The 24,409-nt window shown below is 64.4% G+C and overlaps 2 protein-coding genes across 8 annotated transcripts; both read left to right on the top strand.

Annotated features, from left to right (window-relative positions):
• On the top strand, positions 1-21,987 carry SP1 (Sp1 transcription factor). 3 transcript variants are annotated; one of them, XM_079329202.1, is made up of 7 exons: positions 1-227; positions 1,187-1,281; positions 1,923-3,423; positions 12,341-12,509; positions 12,771-12,970; positions 15,217-15,528; positions 21,978-21,987. In XM_079329202.1, exons 1-6 carry the CDS (start codon positions 221-223, stop codon positions 15,525-15,527), a joined length of 2,283 nt encoding a protein of 760 aa, XP_079185328.1. In that variant the 5' UTR covers positions 1-220; the 3' UTR covers position 15,528; positions 21,978-21,987. The 3 variants fall into 3 exon arrangements, with proteins under 3 accessions (XP_079185328.1, XP_079185327.1, XP_079185329.1); XM_079329201.1 differs by lacking the exon at positions 21,978-21,987 and having other exon boundaries at positions 15,217-15,574; XM_079329203.1 differs by lacking the exons at positions 1-227; positions 21,978-21,987 and adding an exon at positions 509-833 and having other exon boundaries at positions 15,217-15,574.
• LOC306813646 (anti-Muellerian hormone type-2 receptor-like) lies at positions 18,744-24,354 on the top strand. Of its 5 annotated transcripts, XM_079329204.1 has the most exons (14): positions 18,744-18,758; positions 18,849-18,995; positions 19,510-19,676; positions 19,900-19,978; positions 20,352-20,461; positions 20,771-20,995; positions 21,186-21,300; positions 21,410-21,570; positions 21,751-21,898; positions 22,190-22,326; positions 22,715-22,858; positions 23,575-23,611; positions 23,703-24,034; positions 24,117-24,354. In XM_079329204.1, exons 1-14 carry the CDS (start codon positions 18,746-18,748, stop codon positions 24,156-24,158), a joined length of 1,857 nt encoding a protein of 618 aa, XP_079185330.1. In that variant the 5' UTR covers positions 18,744-18,745; the 3' UTR covers positions 24,159-24,354. The 5 variants fall into 5 exon arrangements, with proteins under 5 accessions (XP_079185330.1, XP_079185333.1, XP_079185332.1 ...); XM_079329207.1 differs by lacking the exon at positions 20,771-20,995; XM_079329206.1 differs by lacking the exon at positions 22,715-22,858.
• Positions 24,355-24,409: the final 55 nt, after the last annotated feature.

Genomic DNA, 24,409 nt, shown 5'->3' with positions numbered 1-24,409 from the left:
CTGCGCCGCGCCGCCCTCGCACCCCATTGGCCGCTCCGCCCGTCGCTCCGCTGCCCGCGCGGCTCCCATTGGCTGCGGGGGCGGCGGGGGGCGGGGCGCGGGGCTGCGGCCGCGGCGCGCGGCCCCTCCCTCGGCAGCCCCTCGGCGGCACCGGCGGGTTCGGCCGCTCGCCCGCCCGCGCCCCCGCCCCGCCCCGCGCGCCCGGCCCGGCCCCGGCACCATGAGCGGTAAGGACGGGGCCGGCGCCGAGCGCCGCGCGGGGCCCCGGGCACACGCAGAGGCGGCGGCGCCCGCCCGCTCGGAGGGGCCAGAGGCGGCCCCGCCCCGCCGGGCCGGGCCCCGCCGGGCCGGGCCTCGCCGCGCCGCGCCGGGGGGACCTGCCGGGGGAGGGACCCGGGGGAGGGGGGAAGGCCTCGGGGGAGGGACCGGCGGCCGCGCCGGGCAGGGCTGGAGCGGAGGAGGGGGCGGCGGGGAGTGATGGGGACGCCCCGGGAATCGGGGCCGGGGGCGGGGGGGGGGGCCGAGATCCCGGGGGATCGGGCGCGGAGATGGCGGGGGAGGCCGCGGGGGTGGGCGGCTGCGAGCGCAGGGAGCGGGGGGCTTTCCCCCGTTCCCGGGCAAGGCGCCCTGCGGGGGCGGATGCGGGAGCCGAGCGCGGGGGGGGCCGCGCGGCAGCGCCGAGGGAAGGGGAGAGCGGGCGGGGGGCGCTCAGCGTCCCCTCCCCGGTGCAGAGCCCGGTGAGGCGCGCCGGGGTGAGGGCAGTACCGGGGAGCGCAGCCCCGTGGCCGGCGGAGGATGAGGAGGCTCCCGAGCGCCGGGAGAGGAAGGATCCGGTGGGAGCGCGGACCCCGCGCCGGAGGGGTCGCGGGTGGGGCGGCCCCGGGCGGGGGAATCCCGGGGTGGGTCCCGGGGCGGTGTGTGCCCCGGCCCGGGGAGGACCCGGCGGGGCCAGGGAGTGTCCCGGGCGGTGGGGAGGAGCCGGGCCCTGGAGCGGGGCCGGGTCCTCCCCGCCTGTCCCGCTGCCAGCTCCCCTCTGGCAGCTCCCGGCTGCTCGCAGCCCCTTCCCGGCTGCGCCCGGCGCTGGCGGTGCCCCCGGAGCCGGCCCGCCGTGTCCCCTCCCGAGCCTCGTGCCGCTGCCCTGCCCCGAAATGTCCCTAACCGGGGCTGTCGCTTCCCTCCTGCGCAGACCAGGAGAGCACCGAGGAGATGTCGGCTGTGAAGCCCGACAAGGGCGAAGGCGATGCCAGCAGCACGAGCAGCGCTGGCGGCGGGGAGGCCCAGGTGAGTGGGGGGAGGATCGGCCCCCGCCCGGCCCCGCTGGCCCCGGCAACTCGTGGCAAAGTCCAGGGCCAGGCCGAGCTGTTTGCTGGGCCCAGGCGAGCGTTTCAGTGCGGGCAGGAAGGGGAGGCTGAGCGCTGCCAAGCAGCGCCCGTGGCTTCCCCTCGCTGCCGGCTGCCCTCGGAATCACACAGTCCTCCTGCTTCCCGTGACACCACGGCCCCCGCTGGCCCTGCTCCAGCTCGGGGAGCCCAGGAATGACCCTGTGACCCTCCTTCCTGAGGCTGTGACTGAGGGGGATTCCCCCCGTTCGGGGTGGAGGAGCCCTCTCCTCTCCTGTTTTTCCCAGGCAGGCTCCCTTGCCTTTCCTCCCTCCCAAAAGGCTTTTCCCTGTGGTTCAGGCTGTCCCGGCCTGACAGTCCTGTGCCTGGCAGTTGTGTTTTTCCGGCTGTGGGTGGGTTTGTTCAGGAAGGAGTGTTTATCTTTTCCGAGTACGCTCCTCCCTGTTTTCTCTATTTTAGTTTTTTGGGTTTTTTTTTTTTTTTCTTTCTCCGTTTTCTTTTTTTTTTTTTTTTTTTTTTTTTCACTCCGGGCCTGCCCCTCGCGCCACCTCCCATCGCCTTAACTCCTCCTCTCATCCCCAGGAGTCTCAGCCGTCCCCGCTGGCCCTGCTGGCAGCCACCTGCAGCCGCATCGAGTCTCCCAATGAGAATTCCAACAGCTCCCAGGGCCAGCAGGGCGGGAGCGGCGAGCTGGACCTGAACGCGGCCGCCGCCCAGCTCACCCAGTCGGCCAACGGCTGGCAGATCATCTCGGCGGGCTCCAGCACCCCCACGGGCTCCAAGGAGCCGGGCAGCAACGGCAGCAACGGCGGCGACGCCTCCAAGAGCCGCCCGGTCAGCACCGGGCCCTACGTGGTCACCTCGGCGTCCGGCCTGCAGAACCAGCAGGTGCTGACGGGGCTGCCGGGCGTCATCCCCAACATCCAGTACCAGGTGATCCCCCAGTTCCAGACCATCGACGGGCAGCAGCTGCAGTTCGCCACCACCCCGGCGCAGGTGAACGTGCAGCAGGATGCCTCGGGGCAGCTGCAGATCATCCCCGGCTCCAACCAGCAGATCATCACCAGCCGCGCGGGCGGCAGCAACCTCATCGCCATGCCCAACCTGCTGCAGCAGGCCGTGCCCATCCAGGGCGTGGGGCTGGCCAACAACAGCCTCTCCGGGCAGACCCAGTACGTGGCCAACGTGCCCGTGGCCCTGAACGGCAACATCACCCTGCTGCCGGTCAACAGCGTGGCCGCCAGCCTGGCCCCCACCTCCCAGACGGGCACCCTGAGCAGCTCGGGCTCGCCGGACAGCGGCTCCCAGCCGGCCACCTCGGGGGCTGCCAGCAGCTCGGGCAGCACGGCCACGTCCCAGGCCAGCTCGGGCGCCTTCTTCACCAACGCCAACAGCTACTCCACCACCACCACCACCAGTAACGTGGGCGCCATGAATTTCTCCACCAGCGCCACGGTGGGCACCAACGTGCAGGCGCAGACCCCCCAGAGGGCCAGCAGCGTGCCCAGCTCGGACTCTCTGCAGAGCCCCGTGTCTGGTGTGGCTCTGCAGCCGGGGCAGCAGAAGGAGGGGGATCAGGGGCAGCAGTCCCAGCAGCAGCAGCAGCAGCAGATCCTGATCCAGCCACAGCTGGTCCAAGGAGGGCAGACAATCCAAGCCCTGCAGACCACCCCGCTGTCTGGCCAGACCTTTGCCACTCAAGCCATCTCCCAAGACACCCTGCAGAACCTGCAGCTCCAAGCCGTGCCCAACTCGGGCCCCATCATCATCCGCACGCCCACGGTGGGTCCCAACGGGCAGGTGAGCTGGCAGACCATCCAGCTGCAGAACCTGCAGGTGCAGAACCCCCAGGCGCAGACAATCACGCTGGCCCCCATGCAGGGGGTGTCGCTGGGCCAGACGGGCAGCACCAGCACCACGCTGACCCCCATCGCCTCCCTGCCCAGCGGCACCGTCACCGTCAACGCCGCCCAGCTCTCCTCCGTGCCGGGCCTCCAGACTATTAACCTCAGTGCCTTGGGAGCGTCCGGGATCCAGGTGCACCAGCTGCAGGGGCTGCCCCTGGCCATCGCCAACGCGCCCGGTGAGTGCCGGGGTGGGGCCGGGCTGGGCGTGGTTGGTGTCAAATGGTGTTGGCGGCTGGGGTGGGGCTTGTGCTGGCCCTGGGCACCGACTGTGTTGATCACCAGAATTCACTTAAAGTCTCTTTGGGGAGTTGAAGTCGTGGAAGGAAAGGGAGGAGGTGGCTGTGAAGGGAAAGTGGAGACAAAGGGGACACCTGGTTTTGTGGCACTGTGCTGCCCTGGTGGCCACCCAGGAGTTTTGGGTGAGAGCCCGAGTCCAGCTCGGCTCCTTGGCTGAGCCTGTGAAGAGTCACAGCCCTAAAACACAGGGATTAAGTGAAAACCCCATGAAAACAAACCCAGTCACGGAACCACGGGGAATTTCCTCACAGGATGGACCAAAGGGCTCAGTAAGTGTCTGGGTGCTGGCAGGTGACCTCAGCGTGTCCCAGAGGGTCCCCTGTGCACAGGGCACCGTGCTCAGACCCCGGGGATCCATCCCAGGCCCCCCCAGCCTGGAAGAGCGGGATGGGAGCCGAGCTGGAGCGCGCTGGGTTCCACCGCGGAAGGGATCGGCTCTGGGAACACTCTCCCTTTGCTTTACCACTGCTTTCCTTGGTTTTTTTTTTTTTTTTTTTGTGTGTGAGTGTGTGTGTTCTGGCTCTGGCTAAAAGGGGCTGTTGCTGGATTTAGTCACAGTTGAGAGGCAGCAGAAAATGTTGCTCAACGCCGCCCGTGCTTCCTTCTCGCCAGAGGCGGCGGCCGCTCCCCCGGGCTTGTTTTGCAGCATTATTTTGGGCTGTTGCTACAGCAGCTTGGCTCGCAGGCAAGCCACGGGTCACTCCAGCCTCGGGATTAGCCTGATCCTTGGATTTCCCGGAGCGCAGGGACCCGGGGGGCTCCGCAGCCGGGGCTGGCACCGGGGGGACGCGGCCGCCGAGACCCCCGGGGTGCCCCCGGTGCTGCGCGGGGCCGGGGCTCGTTCCTGCCGCGCTGCCGGGCTCTGCCTTGTTTTGAAGGCTCTGGAGAAAGGCGTGGGCCAGCCCCAGTTCCTGTATTCGTGCCTGGCTCTGCCCTCGGAGGTGGAACAGGGAGGAACGTTCTAGAGACCACCCATCACACGCAGCCGCCTCCTCCTCCTCTTTCTCCTCCTCCTCCTCCTCTTTTTTTTAGCTCGGCGGCTCTCGGCTCTTGCAGAATTCCCTGCCAGCGGTGGCAGCAGCAGCGCTGGGGCCTCCTGGCCCTGTCCCCAGTCCCGGGGACGTGACACTTGCGCTGTGACACGGACACGTTTGAAAAGAAAAGCCAGAGCAGGGTTCAGAGTTTTTTTGGGGAGCCCCAGCTCCGTGGGATGGTCCGGGAGGCTCCTGGGATGAAATGGGGAAAGCTGTGGCCAGGACAGAGCCTGGCACCCATCCAGCACAGGATTTAGCTCCAGGCTGGAGGAGTTTTTCTCTGCCCGTGCCCCTCAGTCGTGGCAAAGGGTCCCTTTGTCCCCCCGGGTCCCAGCTCTCCAGTGGGAATTGAGGGAGGGGTTTGTTCCCAACACTTCCCAAATCCATGAGTGTTTTCCAAGCCTCCACGTGTGCTGGAACTTTCTGCTCCAGGCAAGGAGTTGGGAGAGATTTTTGGAGCAGGAAAAGCTGCTCTGCTTCCGGGGGGAGGCAGATGGAAAATGTGCCCTTGCTGGTTTTCCTTGGATCCTGCTGCGTGTTCAGGGCTGCTGGCGAGGGAGGAGGTGCCTGGCCAGGGGTGTGGTGGCCCCAGCTGCCACCTGGGCTGGCAGCACTGCCTGTCCTGCCCCTTCCAGAGCTCAGCTCAGCCTCTGGGGGGTTCTGTGTCCCCTCCTGAGCCCCATGGATGGGGGGCTGTGCCTCCCAGCCCCTCGGCTCTGTTGCCAGTGAGGTTTTCTCCTGGTTTTTTGGCAGGGGAAAAGTCCCTCAGGGAGAAAACAACACTTGAAAAGATCTTTAAAACTCAGTTTTTTTTGCTCCTGGGTGTGATGGCGAGCCCAGCTCTCTGTGCAGCTCTGACTCAGTGTCTGTGTTCAGGGTGGGTTGAAGGCTGTTCCTCCTCCCTGGCTGGGCTGGAAGGAGCAGGGGCAGGTCTGTGACCACCTGGGGTGGCATGTGGGCAAACAGGCCCTGCTGCCAGGAGGGCACCCCCAGAACCAGGGAGGGGGGGATTTCCTCAGCTGGCAGCACCCCAAATCCCTCCCGGGGCTGCTGCCAGCCCTGCCCGCCTGGGTGGGCACCTGAGAGGTGAGGGATGGGGTCTGAGACACATCAGTGGGGTCTGTGCCACCTCTGTGGGGTCTGAGACACATCTGTGGGGTCTGAGACACATCAGTGGGGTCTGTGCCTTATCAGTGGGGTCTGAGACACCTCAGTGGGGTCTGTGCCACCTCTGTGGGGTCTGTGCCACCTCTGTGGGGTCTGTGCCTCATCAGTGGGGTCTGTGCCACCTCTGTGGGGTCTGTGCCTCATCAGTGGGGTCTGTGACACCTCAGTGGGGTCTGAGACACCTCTGTGGGGTCTGTGCCTCATCAGTGGGGTCTGTGCCTCATCAGTGGGGTCTGTGCCACCTCTGTGGGGTCTGTGCCACCTCAGTGGGGTCTGTGCCACCTCAGTGGGGTCTGTGCCTCATCAGTGGGGTCTGTGCCACCTCTGTGGGGTCTGTGCCACCTCAGTGGGGTCTGTGCCACCTCAGTGGGGTCTGTGCCACCTCTGTGGGGTCTGTGCCTCATCAGTGGGGTCTGTGCCACCTCTGTGGGGTCTGTGCCTCATCAGTGGGGTCTGAGACACCTCGGTGTCACCCCAGCCCACAGGGAGGGGACATCCTGTTTGAGGGGATGTTGGCAGGCATTTTGTGACATCGGGGTTTCTCTTCCTCTTTTGCCATAGGGTGGGGGAGAGGGACAGTTCTGAGCTCGGTGTCCTTATGGGGCCCTGTCCCCATGTCCCTGTCCCAGCTTTGCCTGGCTCAGGAATGTGCTGGGTAAACAGGTGACCACCAGGTTTAATTTTAACTGGAATTCTGAGGACACTCAAGGGATATCCCTCGTTTTGGGATGGTTGATTCCAGGGCTGGAATCAAAGGGTGGGATTGGGATTTTCTGGGCAGCACGAGCTCCCTTCCAGCTCCTTGGATGGGGGGAGGGAGCAGGGGGACATCAGGACCATCCTGGAAGGGAAATGCCCTGGTGGGCTCAGAAACCCTCTCGGCCCCTGCTCCCCCTGCCCAGCCCGGCCCGGGGCACAAAGCCCCGAGTGTGTCCCGGTGTCCCCAGTGTGTCCCGGTGTTCCCAGTGTGTCCCTGTGGCCCCAGTGTGTCCCGGTGTCCCCAGTGTGTCCCTGTGTCCCCAGTGTGTCCCAATGGCCCCAGTGTGTCCCGGTGTCCCCAGTGTGTCCCGGTGTCCCCCGTGTGTCCCGATGTTCCCAGTGTGTCCCTGTGTCCCCAGTGTGTCCCTGTGTCCCCAGTGTGTCCCGGTGTCCCCAGTGTGTCCCTGTGTCCCCAGTGTGTCCCGGTGTCCCCAGTGTGTCCCGGTGTCCCCAGTGTGTCCCGGTGTCCCCAATGTGTCCCGATGTCCCCAGTGTGTCCCTGTGGCCCCAGTGTGTCCCGATGTCCCCAGTGTGTCCTGATCACTGGGCTCTGAGCACAGCTCTGGGGCACGGCCGGGATGGGGCAGCAGCACCACATGGAGCGGGAACGGGAACGGGAATGGGGGCGGGAAAGGGAACGGGAATGGGAACAGGAAAGGGAAAGGGAATGGGAATGGGAACGGGAACGGGAACCGGAATAGGAACGGGAATGGGAACGGGAGTGGGAATGGGAACAGGAATGGGATCGGGAATGGGAACAGGAAGGGGAACGGGGGCAGGAAGGGGAATGGGAATGGGAATGGGGGCAGGAAGGGGAACGGGAATGGGAATGGGGCAGGAAGGGGAACGGGAATGGGAATGGGAACAGGAATGGGAACGGGGGCAGGAAGGGGAACGGGAATGGGAATGGGAATGGGAACGGGAACAGGAATGGGATCGGGAATGGGAACAGGAAGGGGAACGGGAGCAGAGCCCCGGCCCCGCAGGATCCGCCCGGCGCTGCAGCCCTTGTTTGTCTCTCCCCGTGACATCACGGCACAATCCAGCCCGTTGTGAAACTTCCTGCTCTGAGCCCCAGCCAGGCTGGACTTTCCATCCCCTCTGCATTCCCGGCTGGCCTCGGCCCGTGTCCTTCCCCCGGGATTCACACGGGTCCCCAGGGCTCCCTGGGGGAAGGGCAGCGATCCCAGCTGAGCCTGTGCTGCCACAGCTCTGTCTGGGTGAGACTGTGTCCCACACAGCCCCGTGGGCTCATCCTGTGGGTCCTGAGCTCCATGGGGCAGCCCTGAGCTCTGTGGGCAGCTCTGGGCTCCGTGGGGCAGCCCTGAGCTCTGTGGGGCAGCCCTGAGCTCCGTGGGGCAGCTCTGGGAATCATGGGGCAGCTCTGAACTCTGTGGGGCAGCCCTGAGCTCTGTGGGGCAGCTCTGGCTCTGTGGGGCAGCCCTGAGTTCTATGGGCCAGCCCTGGCTCCATGGGGCAACCCTGGCACTGTGGGGCAGCCCTGGCTCCATACTCCAGCCCTGCTCCATACTCCAGCCCTGCTCTGGCTCCAGCCCTGGCTCCATACTCCAGCCCTGCTCCATACTCCAGCCCTGCTCTGGCTCCAGCCCTGCTCTGGCTCCAGCCCTGCTCCATACTCCAGCCCTGGCTCCATATTCCAGCCCTGCTCCATGCTCCAGCCCTGGCTCCATACTCCAGCCCTGCTCCATATTCCAGCCCTGCTCCATATTCCAGCCCTGCTCCATACTCCAGCCCTGCTCTGGCTCCAGCCCTGCTCCATACTCCAGCCCTGCTCTGGCTCCAGCCCTGCTCTGGCTCCAGCCCTGCTCCATACTCCAGCCCTGGCTCCATACTCCAGCCCTGCTCTGGCTCCAGCCCTGGCTCCATACTCCAGCCCTGCTCCATACTCCAGCCCTGCTCCATACTCCAGCCCTGGCTCCATACTCCAGCCCTGGCTCCATACTCCAGCCCTGCTCCATACTCCAGCCCTGGCTCCATACTCCAGCCCTGCTCTGGCTCCAGCCCTGGCTCCATACTCCAGCCCTGCTCCATACTCCAGCCCTGCTCTGGCTCCAGCCCTGCTCCATACTCCAGCCCTGCTCCATACTCCAGCCCTGCTCCATGCTCCAGCCCTGCTCCATACTCCAGCCCTGCTCCATACTCCAGCCCTGCTCCATGCTCCAGCCCTGCTCCATGCTCCAGCCCTGCTCCATACTCCAGCCCTGCTCTGGCTCCAGCCCTGCTCCATACTCCAGCCCTGGCTCCATACTCCAGCCCTGCTCCATGCTCCAGCCCTGCTCTGGCTCCAGCCCTGCTCCATACTCCAGCCCTGCTCTGGCTCCAGCCCTGGCTCCATACTCCAGCCCTGGCTCCATACTCCAGCCCTGGCTCCATACTCCAGCCCTGGCTCCATACTCCAGCCCTGCTCCATACTCCAGCCCTGCTCCATACTCCAGCCCTGGCTCCACACTCCAGCCCTGCTCCACACTCCAGCCCTGCTCCACACTCCAGCCCTGCTCTGGCTCCATACTCCAGCCCTGGCTCCACACTCCAGCCCTGCTCTCCTCTCCCAGCTCAGGGAGCTCTGGCGGCCGCGCCGGTCGGACGGGTCAGGTTGGGTTGGGTTGGGTCAGACAGGTCGGGTGGGTGTGCAGCTCCCACTCTGTGACTCCTCCCAGGAGAGGTCCCAGCCCCAGAGCTGTCTGCCAGGCCCTGATCTGTGTCTCCCTTTTATCTGGGCCAGCCCCAGCCCTGCTGGAGCCCCGTCCTTATCACCCCACACAGGAGACGCTGCCGCTCTGGGGGAGTTTGGTGGCTCCTCTCCAGAGCATCCCCTCCCACCCCAACCCAGACTCCTGGTCCCCTCCAGCCCATCCAGGATGCTTGGGTCAGATCCTGGGGCTGATACAGGCATCAGTTCCTGCTTGGGATTAAAAACTTGGGATTTGTGGCTTTGGAAAGCATCCAGCCTTGACTGCAGGGAGCGAGAGGCGCAGGCAGGTTTGGGGAGGTGGGAGATGCCTGCTGGGGTTCCCCACCTTGGGAGTTGCCCTTCCCTGTCTCATCCAGGCATTTTCCTCCTTCCACAGCCCTCAGACAGGGATTTCTGCCTGGGTGTCAGGGGGTGACCTGCCTGTGCTGCAGGGTGAGGTGCTCTGGGTGCTTCCACCCAGCAAAGGCAGGGCAGGACCAGAGGCTTCATACTGGTTTTGTGACAATTGAGGAATTGTCAGGGACTCTGTCTGTCAGTCTGCAGCATTTGGCAAATCCTGGGGGATTCACAGATGGGGCAGAGTGAATGATGAGGTGATTCCCTGCCTCACTCTGTCCCCTTTTACAGCCCACCTCACTCATTCCATGGTCTCCATCCCAATTTATTTAATTTATTTATTTTAAAGGAAGTGTGGCTCGTCCTGACGCACAGAAACCTCCAGCAATTACAGGAGCTGCCCAAGGAGTGGCTCCTGGTGTCATCAGAGTCCAAATTAAAGCCCAGTTACTCACTGGGCTGCAGACTTGCAGCCTGCCCCATCCCCTGGTTCCCTCTCCACCACCCTGATCTCCAAGGAATTGCTGAGCCAGAGCTTGGCTCATTTGTGTGGATGAGCTCCTGGTGCAGATTAACTCATTTTGCAAATCAGTGAGGGAATCAGAAGGGGAAGAAACCAAAGGGATGAAGTTCCAAAGCCACTTTGTCCCTTTGTGCAGCTCCTTGGCGTGTCTGGAGCAGCTGGGTTTGTTCTGGGCAGGGCAGTGACCCCAGAAACCAGGCAGGAAACGGGGAGAACTTGAGTTGTGAGCTAGAAAATGTGGATTTTGGAGATATTTTCCAAAGGCTGGGGCTGAATGTCCCCAGGTTTTGCTTTTCTTTCTTTTCACCTGAAAACTTCCTCGTGCCTGGTGCCAGCTTCCCCCCTCACCCCCTGCTCCTCTGCCCAGGCACAGCTGCCAGAGTTTGCACAATCAGCCCTGGTTTGTTGCTTTTGGGTTTTATTTCCAGCTCTTCCCCTGAAGATGAACACGGGGTCTGTTCCCCTGCCTGAGGTCGGGGTGGGTGTGAGAGCTCCTCTCTCCTCCCTGCTGGGCATTTCTCACCTCCTGGTAGTTTGCTAAATAAAGCAAACAAACCCCAGCTTTTTCCTGCACAAGGAGCACCTTGTCTGCAGAGAATTCCCAAGCCAACATTCCAGGGTTTGGGGTTTTTTGGTGGGACACCAGGAGCTGCCCCATTCCTGGGGGGGTCCCAGAGGTCGCTGCTGGAGCAGGGCCCCTCTCCTGCCTTCCCAAAATCCTCTTTCTTCCCAGGCTTTTTCCAAGGATTAAACCTCCTCCTGCTCTATTAATAATATTTTTTCCAGGGCTTTGCTGACCCGAGTGTGGAGCCTCCAGGGAAGCTTTAGTCTTAGCAGGGACATGTATTAGCAGGGATAATAAACGTGAATTATCCTCTCTGCCCACCTCTTCCCTGAACCTCTTGTGTCCCAGAGATTCCAGAGCTGCTGCTTGGGGTGGGATGATCCCTGCAGGTCCAGGCTCTGCTGCCCTGGATTTGCTGAGAGGCAGCCACAGATCTCCAGCAGCAGATTTGGGTTTGTTCCCTCCGTGCCAAAAAGCCAAAAACGCCGCGTGGGCTTTTGCCTCGTGGAGGATTGGAGCCATTCCAAGGCATCCTGGCTGGATTCCCCCCATCCCTGGTGTATTTTTGGGAAGAGAATTTGTGTTTTTCTCCTGGGAAGGGGGGTGCTGTGCTACAACAGGGGGGAGAGGTTGTTTTGTTGTGGTTTTTTTTTTTTGTCCAGCAGCTCTTCCCATCCGGGGAAATCTCTAATCCGTGGCTGGAGCACAAAGCTGTTGGCTCTGGCTTAGGGAGCTTAAAATCCTCTCCCAGCTCCCTCCCTGCAGGGCTGTGACTGCAGACACGTCAGGGAGGAACTGGGGGAGCTCCTGGGATCCTCAGTTCTGCAGGGAGCTGGGGGATGTGGCACCAAGGGGGGCTTCAAACAGTGTCACCTTTGGAGGGGACAGGTCCCTTCTGCATTCCCCTGCTCCCAGGGTTGGTGCCAGGCTGGATGAAGGGACCATGCTCAGGATATCTGGGGTTTGTGTGAGGTGACAGCCCCTGGTGACAGCCCCTGGTGACATCCTGGCTGCTCCTGCCCCGTCCTCCCTGTGATCTCCCAGTCTGCTCCTCCTCTTCACGGCCTCAGGGTGTTCTGGGAAGCTTTAGCTTGGATTTTGGGGGAGATTTCCTCACTTTCCTGGTGGGTTTTGTCCTCCCTGGGGCTGCAGGGACCTGTTCTGGTGGCTGCTGTCCCTCCTGCTCCTCCATGGAGCTCTGCCCAGGCACCACTGACTCCTGCTGGCACCAGCACCACCAGGGACTGGGAAAATTGTTTCTGCCAGGAATTGCTCCTCATTCCCAGCTCCATCTCCGGGTTGTGAAACTCTCTCCTGGCACCTCCAGAGCACCCAGCCTGTGCCTCATGGGGGATTTGAAATTTATCCTTCTCCAACCCCCCCCAGCTCCTGCCTCAGAGCTCCTACGTGGAAAATTTGGATTGTAAGGGAAATTTCCCTGCTTGGCTGAGGTGCTGGTCTCAGTTCCCAGCAGGATCATGGGTATATTTTTGGGAATACCAGCTTTGGCAAGTCCAGTTCCAAATGTGCAGTGAGTGACCAGCAACCCCCACTGACCTTCCTGTGAGCTGCTGGAAACATCAGCAGGGAGAACCCCAGGAGATGGGGAATACCAGGAAAGCCGGGAGGGGGAGAGGGTGGGCTTCATTCCCAGCTTCATGCCCGGTGGGGGGCTGCCCTAACCTGTGTTCTCTTGCAGGTGAGCACGGGGCACAGCTGGGGCTGCACGGCGGCAGCGGGGACGGGCTGGGCGACGAGAGCGCGGCCGTGGAGGAGGGGGAGACCAGCCCCGACCCCCAGCCCCAGCAGGGCAGGAAAACACGCAGGGAAGCCTGCACCTGTCCCTACTGCAAGGAGGGCGAGGGCAGGTGAGGCTGCTGCCCACAGCATCCCCAGGGTGCCTGGTTATCTGCAGTGGTTTGGGTTAAAAAGGGTCTCTCCCGTCGTTGGGTTTCCCCGTGGTCACCTGGGCACCCTCAGGTCCTTTCCCACCTTTCCAACCCCAATTCCCCGTGCCTGGAGTGCACCTGGGGCTGCTGGGACCCAAAGGCAGGACCTGGCTCTGGGTCTGGCCAAACCTCAAACCCCAATCTGCTTCCCTTGGGGTTTAACCCTTTCCCTGCTTGCAGGAGCTCTGGGGATCCAGGGAAGAAGAAGCAGCACATCTGCCACGTGCCAGGCTGCGGGAAGGTGTACGGGAAAACCTCTCACCTGCGGGCACACCTGAGGTGGCACACGGGGGAGAGACCCTTCATCTGCACCTGGGTGCTGTGCGGGAAGCGCTTCACCCGCTCCGACGAGCTGCAGCGGCACAAGCGCACGCACACGGGTACGGGGAGCCCCAAAATCATGGGGGGAGCCCCAAAATCATGGGGGGAGCCCCAAATCATGGGGGGAGCCCCAGAATCATGGGGGGAGCCCAAAATCATGGGGGGAGCCCCAAAATCATGGGGGGGAGCCTCAAAATCATGGGGGGAGCCCCAAAATCATGGGGGGAGCCCCAAATCATGGGGGGAGCCCCAAAATCATGGGGGGAGCCCAAAAATCATGGGGGGAGCCCCAGAATCATGGGGGGAGCCCCAGAATCATGGGGGGAGCCCCAGAATCATGGGGGGGAGCCCCAAATGCTGGGGGGAGCCCCAAATCATGGGGGGAGCCCCAAATCATGGGGGGGAGCCCCAGAATCATGGGGGGGAGCCTCAAATCATGGGGGGGAGCCCCCAAAATCATGGGGGGGAGCCCCAAATGCTGGGGGGAGCCCCAAAATCATGGGGGGAGCCCCAAAATCATGGGGGGGAGCCTCAAATCATGGGTATGGGGAGCCCCAAATCATGGGAGCTGCAGCGGTACAAGCGCACGCACACGGGTACGGGGAGCCCCAAAATCATGGGGGGAGCCCCAAAATCATGGGGGGAGCCTCAAATCATGGGTACGGGGAGCCCCAAATCATGGGGGGAGCCCCAAAATCATGGGGGGGAGCCCCAAATGCTGGGGGGGAGCCCCAAATCATGGGGGGAGCCCCAAAATCATGGGGGGAGCCTCAAATGCTGGGGGGAGCCCCAAAATCATGGGGGGAGCCCAAAATCATGGGGGGGAGCCCCAGAATCATGGGGGGAGCCCCAAAATCATGGGGGGAGCCCCAAATCATGGGGGGGAGCCCCAAATCATGGGGGGGAGCCCAAATCATGGGGGGGGTGCCCAAAATCATGGGGTGGGTGCTCAAAAAATCCTGGGGTGGGTGCTGCCAAAAAATCATGGGATGGCTGCTTCCAAACCCTGGATTCTGCTCCCAAAAAATCCTGGAGTGGTTGCTCCCAAAATCCTGGGGTGGCTGCTCCCAAAATCCTGGGGTGGCTGCTCCCAAAGTCCTGGGGTGGCTGCTCCCAAAGTCCCGGGGTTCCTTGGGGTGTTTGCTCCAGGAAACCCTGGAATTCCTTGGGATGCCTGCCCTGACTCGTGGTGCTGCATGGGGCAGCCTCAGGGATCCCCCAGCCTGGAATTCCCTTGGCCTGGAGCTCCTGGGGCTGGGAGCATCTCCAGAGCCTGAGCATTCTCATGGGGAGGAGCCTTTTCCCAAATCCCAGCCTTTTCCCAAAATTCCACCATGTTGGAGCATCAGCCTTGATGCTCTGTGCTTCAGGGCTTGACCCCTCAAGGGCAGGAACTGCTTCCCAAATCCCAACCTCCTCCCAAGTCCCAACTTCTTCCTAAACCCCAACCTTTTCCCAAATCCCAACCTTTTAACAGATCCCAGCCTCTTCCCAAATCCCAACCTCCTCCCCAATCCAACCTTTTCCCAGATCCCAACCTTTTCCCAAATCCCAACCTCTTTCCAAATCCCAACCTCTTCCCAAATCCCAACCTCCTCCCAGATCCCAGCCTTTTCCCAAATCCCAACCTCCTCCCAAGTCCCAGCTTCTTCCTAAACCCCAACCTCTTCCCAAATCCCAGCCTTTTCCCAGATCCCAGCCTCTTCCCAAATCCCAACCTCTTCCCAAATCCCAGCCTTTTCCCAGATCCCAACCTCTTCCCAAATCCCAACCTCTTCCCAAATCCCAGCCTTTTCCCAGATCCCAGCCTCTTCCTAGATCCCAACCTCTTTCCAAATCCCAACCTCTTCCCAAATCCCAGCCTTTTCCCAAACCCCACCCTCTTCCCAATGCTCACCCTCTTCCCAAATACCAGCCTCTTCCTAAATACCAGCCTCTTCCTAAATACCAGCCTCTTCCCAAATCCCAACCTCTTCCTAAATCCCAGCATTTTAACAGATCCCAGCCTCTTCCCAAAGCCCACCCTCTTCTCAAACCCCAACCTCTTCCCAAATCCCAACCTTTTAACAGATCCCACCCTCTTCCCAAACCCCACCCTCTTCCCAACGCTCACCCTCTTCCCAAATACCAGCCTCTTCCTAAATACCAGCCTCTTCCCAGATCCCAGCCTTTTCCCAGATCCCAGCCTCTTCTCAACCCCACCCTCTTCCCAACCCCACCCTTCCCCCCTCCCCACCCTTCTGCACACCCCACCCTTCCCCCCTCCCCACCCATCCCTCACCCCCATATCCATCTCCCCCCTCAGGAGAGAAGAAATTCGCCTGCCCCGAGTGCCCCAAGCGCTTCATGCGCAGCGACCACCTGTCCAAGCACATCAAGACTCACCAGAACAAGAAGGGCGGGGCCGCGGGCGTGGCCGTGCCCGTCTCCGCCGTGCCGCTGGACTCGGCGGGCGCGGGCGAGGGCGGCGCCGCGCCCTCGGCGCTGATCGCCACCAACATGGTGGCCATGGAGGCCATCTGCCCCGAGGGCATCGCCCGCCTGGCCGGCAGCGGCATCAACGTCATGCAGGTGGCCGACCTGCAGTCCATCAACATCAGCGGCAACGGCTTCTGAGAGCACACCCCTCCCTGCAAGGCCAGAGATAGAGATATATTTTTTAATTTCAGCTTTTTTTTTTTGGTTATTTTTTTCCTTCCTTTCTCCCCCCCCCCCTCCCCCCGGCGTCGTCACGCCTTGGTCCTTTTAGCAAAAAAAAAAACAACAAAAAAAAATTAACCCCGGTGATAGAAATACAGACAAAACACACGCGTATAAAAAAAAACTAAGCAAAAAAAAGCAAAAAAGCAGAAAAAAAAACTAAGCAAAAAAAGCAGAAAAAACGCAAAAAAACCAAAAAAAAAAAGAAGAGAAAAGATTCTATATTATTATTATATATATAAAAATATAAAATGTGTTCGTTTGAGAGAGGAGAGATGTTGCTGTGACCATGGCGTGGTCCCTTTGATGCCTTATCCTGGAGCAGGTCGGCCCCTCTGGGGTGTGTGGGCGATGCCTGAGCTCCCCTCCCCCTCCCCAGCCCCCATTTCCCACCAGAACCCCCCCAAACCCCCTCCCCGGGCTGTCCTTGGCTTTGCTTTGAGGTGATTCTGTAATTCCTTTGGCATGCTCGGGGGGAGATCCCGCTGGAGTTCTCACCCTTGGACTCCCACTGCCCTCCCCTGCCTCGGCAGGTGGTGTTTTTGGTTTTTTCCCCTCGGATCTTGGTTGTTTCCAGCCCTTTTCTTGGCAGGGCTCCCATCCCGTGGGAGGGAAGCTGCTCCATGGGAAGGTCGTGGACAGAGGGGCTGGGACACAGCCCTGGGGGCACAACTGGAGCCTCCTGGGGGGGGGGAAAAGTCGATTTCTTTTTTTTTTTTTATTACAGCCAGCGTTGGAATTAATAATAATAATAGTAATAATGGGGAAAAAGGAGAATCTTTGGAGCTCAGCCGGTCTGGAGCGAGGGGGAGGCAGCGCAGGGACCCTCGGGGTTCTGCTGGAGGCAGCTCCCAGCAAAGGAAAAAGGGTGCTGGAAATAGGGACAGCTTGGTAAAAACCTGCCCAAAAAGGCTTTTCCAGGATGGGCAGGGCCGGGTCCTTCCTGCTCTTCCTCCCACACCCTCCTCTTCCTGCCCCGGGCTCCCTTCCCCGAGCGGGGCTGTGGGGTGCAGGGTGTGCATCCCAAAAAAAGGGGAAACCCGGGTTTGTTTGGGGTGAGCCGAGCACTGGGGGGGCGCTGGGAATGGCCCCGGGAGGAGGAGGAGGATGAGGAGGAGCTGACCAAGAACTTCCCTGCTCCCCTTTTGGGGTCGGGTGTGAGTGACCCCCCACAATCCCACCTGCCCCGGGTCATTCCCAGGGATTTTTGGGCATTTTCCCTGCCAGGGCACGTGGCCACATCTGCAGCCAGTGCCCCCCACCCCTTTTCCCGCTCCCTTTTTCGGGAGGAGCTGGGGAGGAGCTGCAATCCCTCGGGAGAGCTCAGGAGAGGAGCTGGAGCAGGAATCTTGTTCTGATTTGGGGTTTTTTTTTTGTAAAAAAAAAAACACGAAAAAAAAAAAAAAGGAAAGGCAGCAGGAGCTCCCTGGGGAGGGGGCGCAGGGCCCGGCCCCCCCAGCCCCCCCCGGCTCTCTCTCTCGATATCTATTTTTGCATTTGTATATTTTTATATAGGAAACTTTAAGCATTTGTATTTTAATAACCCTGTGAAGCACTATGAGCCCCCCCCCCCAGCCCAAAACCCACAAAGGATTGGGACAAAAAACAGGAGGTTTCTTAATTTAATGGTCAATTTGATTATTTTGCCCCCCCAGCCCCAAGCCCAACTCCGTTCCCAGCGGGGATCAAGTGCCAAACCCGATCCCGGATCCGGTGTTGGGATGTCCCCGTGATGTCCCCGTGATGTCCCCGGTGTCCCCTCCCCTCGGGCTGTCCCCGAAGGATCCTGGTTTTCCTATGGAAACGCAGCTGGGAGGGAGAGGAACCCGGGGAGGGGGGGGCGCTCTGCGGTTATTTTGGGGGGGATCAGAGCATTTTTGGGTGAAATCAGAGCATTTTGGGTGAAATCAGAGCATTTTGGGTGAAATCAGAGCGTTTTTGGGAGTTCACACCACCAGCGCTGCTCCCGGTGCCAGGGGAGGGGGCAGCTGGATCCAGCACCCCCATTTTGGCTCAGTTGGCACCGGGGTCCCCCCCCCCTGCTCCTGGCACCCCCAAATCCCCCCCAGCAGCCCCCAAATTCCCCCCAGCAGCCCCCAAATCCCCCCCAGCCATTCCCGGGACACAAAACACAAACGTGCCTTGACAAGGGGGTGACAGGCTGGGGTGAGCCCCCCCCCCCCCCCCGCTGCCCTCCCACCCCCACAGCGGCTCTGGGGGGGCTCTGGGGGCTGCCCCCCCTCTCCCAGCTTTAATCCACTGTCACCCCTTCATCCCGGGGGGGCCGGGGCCCGTTCTCTATGCAGCGGGGGGGTCCTGGGGGGTCCAGCCCCCCCAAACTGGCAATAATTCTCTCCCTGTTTGATCTCGTCCCGTCTCTGTTCTGTTTTAATTTGGGGAAGGGGAGGGGAGGGGGGGTTGGTTTTTACAAATCCAATGGCTGATGTCATAAACCTCCCCCCCCCCAAGGCGATTTTTATTTGGTGGGGAGGGGGGGTGGTGGATGATTTGTTTTGTTTTGTTTTGTTTTGGGTCCCAAAGTGCTATTTTTTTGTACAAAAAGACTTAGATGAAACTGTTAGTTTTGGGGGGCTCCTTTGTAAATGGGGAACGACGAGTTCTTTTTGTAATAAACACGAGTCGCTGGCGTTGTCTGGAAGTCTGCGGGGGTCCCTTCTGGGGGGCGTGGCCGGTTTTGGGGGGGGGTTTTGGGGGGTGACAGGGGTGCAGTCAGTCCAGAGTGGCACCAGCGGGGATAGGGGACACTGAGCTCCGTTTGGGGGGGTCACTGGCTGGTTTTGGGGTACAGCCAGTCCCAGAGTGGCACTAGCAGGGACAGGGGACACTGAGCTCCGTTTGGGGGGGTCACAGGCCGGTTTTGGGGGGTCACAGGCCGGTTTTGGGGTGTCCAAGCCAGTCCCAGAGTGCCCCAGCAGGGACGGGGGACACTGAGCTCCGTTTGGGTGCTCGGGGGGGGGCCAGGCCTGGCTGCCCCCAGACATCCCGGCTCTCTCCTCCCTGATGCGGGGGCAGCACCTTCCTCCTCCTCCTTCTCCTCCTCCTCCTCTTCCTCCTCCTCCAACTCCTTCTCCTCCTCCTCCTCCTCCTGCTCGCTCCGCTCCCCACCGGCTCCCATGGGGCGCCCAGGTGGGTGCTGGGGGGGGGCGCAGCCGGGGCTGGGGGTGCATTTTTGGGGGGTTAAAAGCCCCCCCCTGGTGCCCGTGTGTGCCCCCCCAGGCCCCCAGAACCTGACCTGCGTGTCCTACAAGCACCCGAGCGTGCGGGGCGTGCTGGGGGTCGCGGGGGGCGCGGCCGGCGCCGTGCGCTGCCCCCCCGGGCAATGCTGCGTCGGCATCTGGAACCGCAGCCACGCTCTGGTGCAGGGTGAGACCCCCGGGGCCGGGGCACGGGGATGGGGAGGGGGGGTTGAGCCTGTCCCCGGGGGGCTCGGGGGGCCGGGAGGGAGGGGATGGGGGAGGATGGAGGGGCTCGGTTCTGCCCTGGGGGGGATTTTGGGGCAGGATGGAGGGGCTTGGCCCTGCCCTGGGGGGATTTTGGGGCAGGATGGAGGGGCTCGGTTCTGCTCTGGGGGGGATTTTGGGGCAGGATGGAGGGATTCGGTCCTGCCCTGGGGGGATTTTGGAGGGGTAGAAGGAGCTGGGGCAGGATGGAGGGGTTTGTTCCTGGGGGGTCTTGGAGAGGCAAAAAAGGGCCAGATCCTACCGGGGGGGCTGGAGCAGGGTCTGACCCTGCCGGGGGGGCTGGGGGCGTTCTGGTCCCTCCTCGGCTGCTCTTGGCCTTGGGCAGCGGCTGCGGGGGGACCCGCACAGGGCTCCCCCCTGTCCCCCCTGTCCCCCCCGGTCACGCAGCACCCCGAGTGACCGCGCCCCGGCCCCAGGCTGCTGGGGAGGCCGGGGGGACGCCTGTCCCTCGGCCACCTGCGCCCCCAGCCCCGCGGGTCACCCCGGCAGCTCCGTGCTGCTGTGCCTGTGCCACGGGCACCTCTGCAACGGCAACGCCACCGGGACCGCGACGGCGACAGCGACGGCGACAGCGACAGGCACGGTCCGGGGCTGGGGGGCACCCGGGGGTGGGGACACAGGGGGGACCCTGAGACCTTCAGGGGACCCGTGGGGGGAGGTGGGACACATTGGGGAGACACCTGAGACTCGTGGGGGACACCTGGAGAGTCTGGGGAAGCCACACGATCCCCTAAAGTGTCCCCCGCACACCTGGGGGTCAGGGGGGCTCTGTGTCACCGCGGTCTCCGTCCCCAGGGCCCGGCCAGGGGGGATCCGCGGGGACCCTGTGGCTGTGGGGTGCCAGCCCCCTCCTCCTCATCCTCCTCACCTGTCTGGGCATCCTCGGTAGGGACAGGGACACGGCGGGAACGGGGGGACCCCGGGCACAGCCACCCCCTGCCCGATGTCCCCCGGGTGTCCCCAAATGCCGCAGCGCTGGGGTTCCCAGTGAGGGTCTCTCGGGGTGCAGGCGGGGGGTCCCCAAGTGTTGTGTCACCCTGTCCCTGGGGCGGGGGCTCCCTGGTGTCCTCGTGAGCCCCTGGGATGGGGTGTCCCGGGTGGGGTGTCCCCATTGTCCCGGGATGCCACATTCCCCGTGTCCCCTGCGTGGTGAGGGGGGGTCTGGTGGTCCCTGGTGTGCCCAGGTCCCGTGTCCTCATTTGGGGGGTTCCTGTGGGGGGGTCCCCGGTCTGGGGTGTTCCTGCTATCCCCCATCCAGGACTACGCTGGACAAGGACCCGAACGGGGCAGCCACCGCGGGGGGGGCGGAGAATCGGGGTCCCCCCGGAGCCCCCCAGCCCGGACCTGCCTGCGCTGCATTTCCTGCAGGTGCGGGGCACCCGTGGGGCGGGGGACACCCACGGGGGGGGGGGGGCACCCACGGGGGACACTCATGGGGCAAGAGACACTAATGGGGCGGGACACCCAATGGGGACACCCCAGCGGGTAAGGTGATGCTGGGAGGGGGCACCCACGTGGGGAGGGGATGTGGGGACCCCTAGGGCAGAGGGAGCATCAGTCAGGGGTGCCCGGGGACCCCCAAAGGAGCCCGGATATGAGAGTCCCTGCGTGTCGGGGGGCTGGGGACACTCGGTGCCAGCCGTGTCCCCTGTCCCCCGCGGTGTCCCCGCGGAGCAGGTGCTGCAGTCGGGGCGCTTCTCGGCGGTGTGGCGGGGGACGCTGCGCCAGCGGCCGGTGGCCATCAAGGCGTTCGCGGCCGGCGCTGGCCGGAGGTTCGCGGCCGAGCGCGCCGTGCACGCTCTGCCGCTGATGGAGCACGAGAACGTGGCCAGGCTGCTGGACACCCGCGCGGCCGGACCCCGCGCCCGAGGGGGGCTCCTGGTGCTGCAGCTCTACCCGGCCGTGGGTCACCTGGGGGGCTCGGGGGGGAACGGGAGGGGAACGGGAGTTTGGGGGGCTCAGAGGTAATGGGAGCTTGGGGGGTTCGGGGCAGTCGGGGAGCACAGGGGCGGGGGTGGGGGGAATGGGGAGATGTGTGGGGGATACCGCAGGGTGCCCCACGTCCCCAGCCGTGTCCCTCGCGTGTCCCCAGGGCTCCCTGCGCCATTTCCTGGGGCAGCACGTGGGGACCTGGGCGGGCAGCGTGCGCCTGGCGCTGTCCCTGGCCCGCGGCTTGGCCTTCCTGCACCAGGAGCTGTGGCGCGATGGTGAGCGCGGCACCCGCTGTCCCCGCGCTGTCCCCGCGCTGTCCCCGCGCTGTCCCGCCGCTCCGGCCTCTGCCCTGCGCTCCCCCCCGTGACCCCCGGTGCCCCCCAGGGCTGTACAAGCCCAGCGTGGTGCACCGGGACCTGAGCAGCCAGAACGTGCTGGTGCGGGAGGACGGCACCTGCGCCATCGGCGACTTCGGGCTGGCGCTGGCGCTGCCACCGCGCGCCCAGGACAGCGCGGGCGCTCGGCACGCCGTGACCATCCGGAAGGTGACAGGGCTGGGGTGGCAGAGGGGAAGGGGAGGTGACAGCTCTGGGGTGGCGATGGCACTGCCGATGTCACTGGCAGCGTGGGCTGAGCCCTCGCCCCCGCATGAGCCCGTCCCTGGCGGGTGGTCCGGTGGCCCCGGTGGCCCCGTGGCGCCCAGCTCAGGTCCCCGGCGGGCGCAGGCGGGCACCCAGCGGTACCTGGCACCCGAGATCCTGGACGAGAGCCTGGACCTGCGGGCCTGGGGCCGGGCGCTGCGCCAGGCCGATGTCTACGCGCTGGCGCTGCTGCTCTGGGAGATCCTGTCCCGCTGCCAGGCCCTGAGCCCCGGTGAGCCCCGCGGGACCCCCGGATCCGCGACCCCCGGATCCGTGACCCCCGGATCCGCGACCCCCGGATCCGCGACCCCCGGCCCCGCCGACCCCCGGATCCGCCGATCCCCGGATCCGCGACCCCCGGCCCCGCTGACCCCCGGATCCGCGACCCCCGGATCCGTGACCCCCGGATCCGCGACCCCCGGATCCGAGACCCCCGGATCCGCGACCCCCGGATCCGTGACCCCCGGATCCGCGACCCCCGGATCCGAGACCCCGGCCCCGCTGACCCCCGCCCGCCCCGCAGGAGCCCCGGTGCCGCCGTTCCGCCTGGCGTACGAGGCCGAGCTGGGCTCCAGCCCCACCGGGGCTCAGCTCCGCCGTTTGGCTGCGGACGAGAGGCGGCGGCCGCTCATCCCCCCGGCCTGGCACCGCGCCCCCCAGGTCAGACCCCCGGGACCCCCGGCCGGGCGGCCAAGGGTGCCCGCGGGCATCCCGGGGCATGCAGGGGGTGCTAGAGGATGCCCAGGGGGGTTCGGGGTGCCCAGGGGGGTTTGGGGTGCCCAGGGGTGTTTGGGGTGCCCAGGGGTGTTTGGGGTGCCCAGGGGGTGCTCAGGGGTGTTCGGGGTGTTCAGGGGTGTCCAGGAGGGTTTGGGGTGCCCAGGGGTGTTTGGGGTCCCCAGGGCTGTTTGGGAGGGTCGCTGCCCAGGGGTCCCCTCCCCTCTGCCCAGCGATGACGCTGAGGGTACCGGGGGGTGTCCCCATTCGGGGGGGTGCCCCCGGGTGTTTCCCCCTCCCGGGGGTCCCCGCTGAGCCGAGGGGGGTCTCACAGCCCGGGGGGGCTCTGCCGGAGCTGCTGGAGGATTGCTGGGACCCGGACCCCGAGGCGCGGCTCTCGGCCGAGCGGGCGCTGCAGCGGCTCCAGCGCTTGGCCGCGGGACCCGCACCGGCCCCGGGGGAGCCCGGGCCGCGCCAGGTGCGTGCGGGGAAACTGAGGCACGGGCAGGAGGGAAACTGAGGCACGGGATACCGGGAACTGAGGCACGGGGAGGAGGGAAACTGAGGCACGGGATACCGGGGAAATGAGGCACGGGGCAGGCGCGGAGGGACCGGGAACCGGCGGGGGGTGGGACGGGCAGGCCCCGCCCCCGGGGAGGAGCCCCGGTACAAGCCCCGCCCCCGCTTCCTTCCGGGAGGGGCCGCGGCCGGAGCGAAGGTGGGAGCGGAGCCCCAGGACCACCCCCCCCGCACCCCTAAATCCCCCTGCGCACCCTCCCAGCTCCCCTGCGCCCCCCCAAATCCCCCCTGGATCCCAAACTCCGCCTGCAGCCGCCCCTGCACTCCAAAATCCCCCTGTGCACCCCAAAACCTCCCTGTGCACCCCAAAATCTCCCTGTGCACCCCAAAATCCCCCTGTGCACCCCAAAACCTCCCTGTGCACCCCCCCAAACCCTCCCTGTGCACCCCAAACCCTCCCTGTGCACCCCCCCAAACCCTCCCTGTGCACCCCAAAAATCTCCCTGTGCACCCCAAAAATCTCCCTGTGCACCCCAAAATCCTCCTGCACCCCAAACCCTCCGACCCCCCGCCGCCGCCCCCGCCTCGGTTCAGTCCCGCGGGACCCCCCCAAACTTTCCGTGGCTCAGTTCTGGGGGTTTGGGGGGTCCCCGCTCACCCCCTGTGCCCCCCCAGGTCCTGGAGTCGCCCGCCATGTGGAACCCTGGTGCAGGTACAGGGGGACACCGCCAGCTGGGGGGGCTGCCGTGACCCCCCCGGGCTCGGACCCCTCCCCTCAATCTCCTCTTTTCTCCCCCCTCCAGGACAGCCGCCCCCCCCCAACCCCGTGTACCCCCCGAACCCCACGTACCCCCCCCAGGTCCCACCCCCCAACCCCGTGTACCCCCCCCCTGCGGCGCCCCCCAACCCACTGGGGGGGCCCGGGCAGCCCCCGTACCCCGCTGGGGTCCCCCCGTACCCCCAGGGGTCACCCCTGATCCCCCCGGGCCCCCCCTTGGGCCCCCCCCTGCCGCAGCCCCCCCACCCGGGGGTGCCCCCCCACCCGGGGGTGCTCCCCTCGTTCCCCCCCGCGCTGGATAAAAAGGCGGCGAAGAAGATGAAGAAGAGGATGAAGAAGGCTCACAAGAGGCACAAGGTGGGGGGCACCCGGGGGGGGACGCAGGGGGTCACCCCCAGCCCCCCTCGGGGGCTCATGGCTCTGCTGTCCCCCCCCCCAGCGCTCTTCGTCGTCCTCCTCCTCCTCCAGCAGCTCCGACTGAGGCTCCTGGGACCCCCCAGAATCATCCGGGACCCCCCAGGACCTCCTGGAACCCCCGGGACCTCTTGGGACCCTTGTGACCACCGGGGACACCCCGGGACCCCCTGGGAGCATCTCGGCCCCCACGCTGTCCCCATGTCCCGGGGCGTCCCAGGGGTGCCCCCGCTGTCCCCCAATAAAGCTCTGGGACACCCCAATGTGTGTCAGCGTCTCCTTCGGCTGATGGGGGGGCTTGGCTTTGGGGGGGACACA

The sequence above is a fragment of the Erithacus rubecula genome (assembly GCF_903797595.1).
Source record: "Erithacus rubecula genome assembly, chromosome: 31".
In the NCBI taxonomy this organism is placed as follows: domain Eukaryota; kingdom Metazoa; phylum Chordata; class Aves; order Passeriformes; family Muscicapidae; genus Erithacus; species Erithacus rubecula.
Note: the sequence above shows the minus strand (reverse complement) of the source record. Positions and strands in the feature narration are given on the sequence as shown.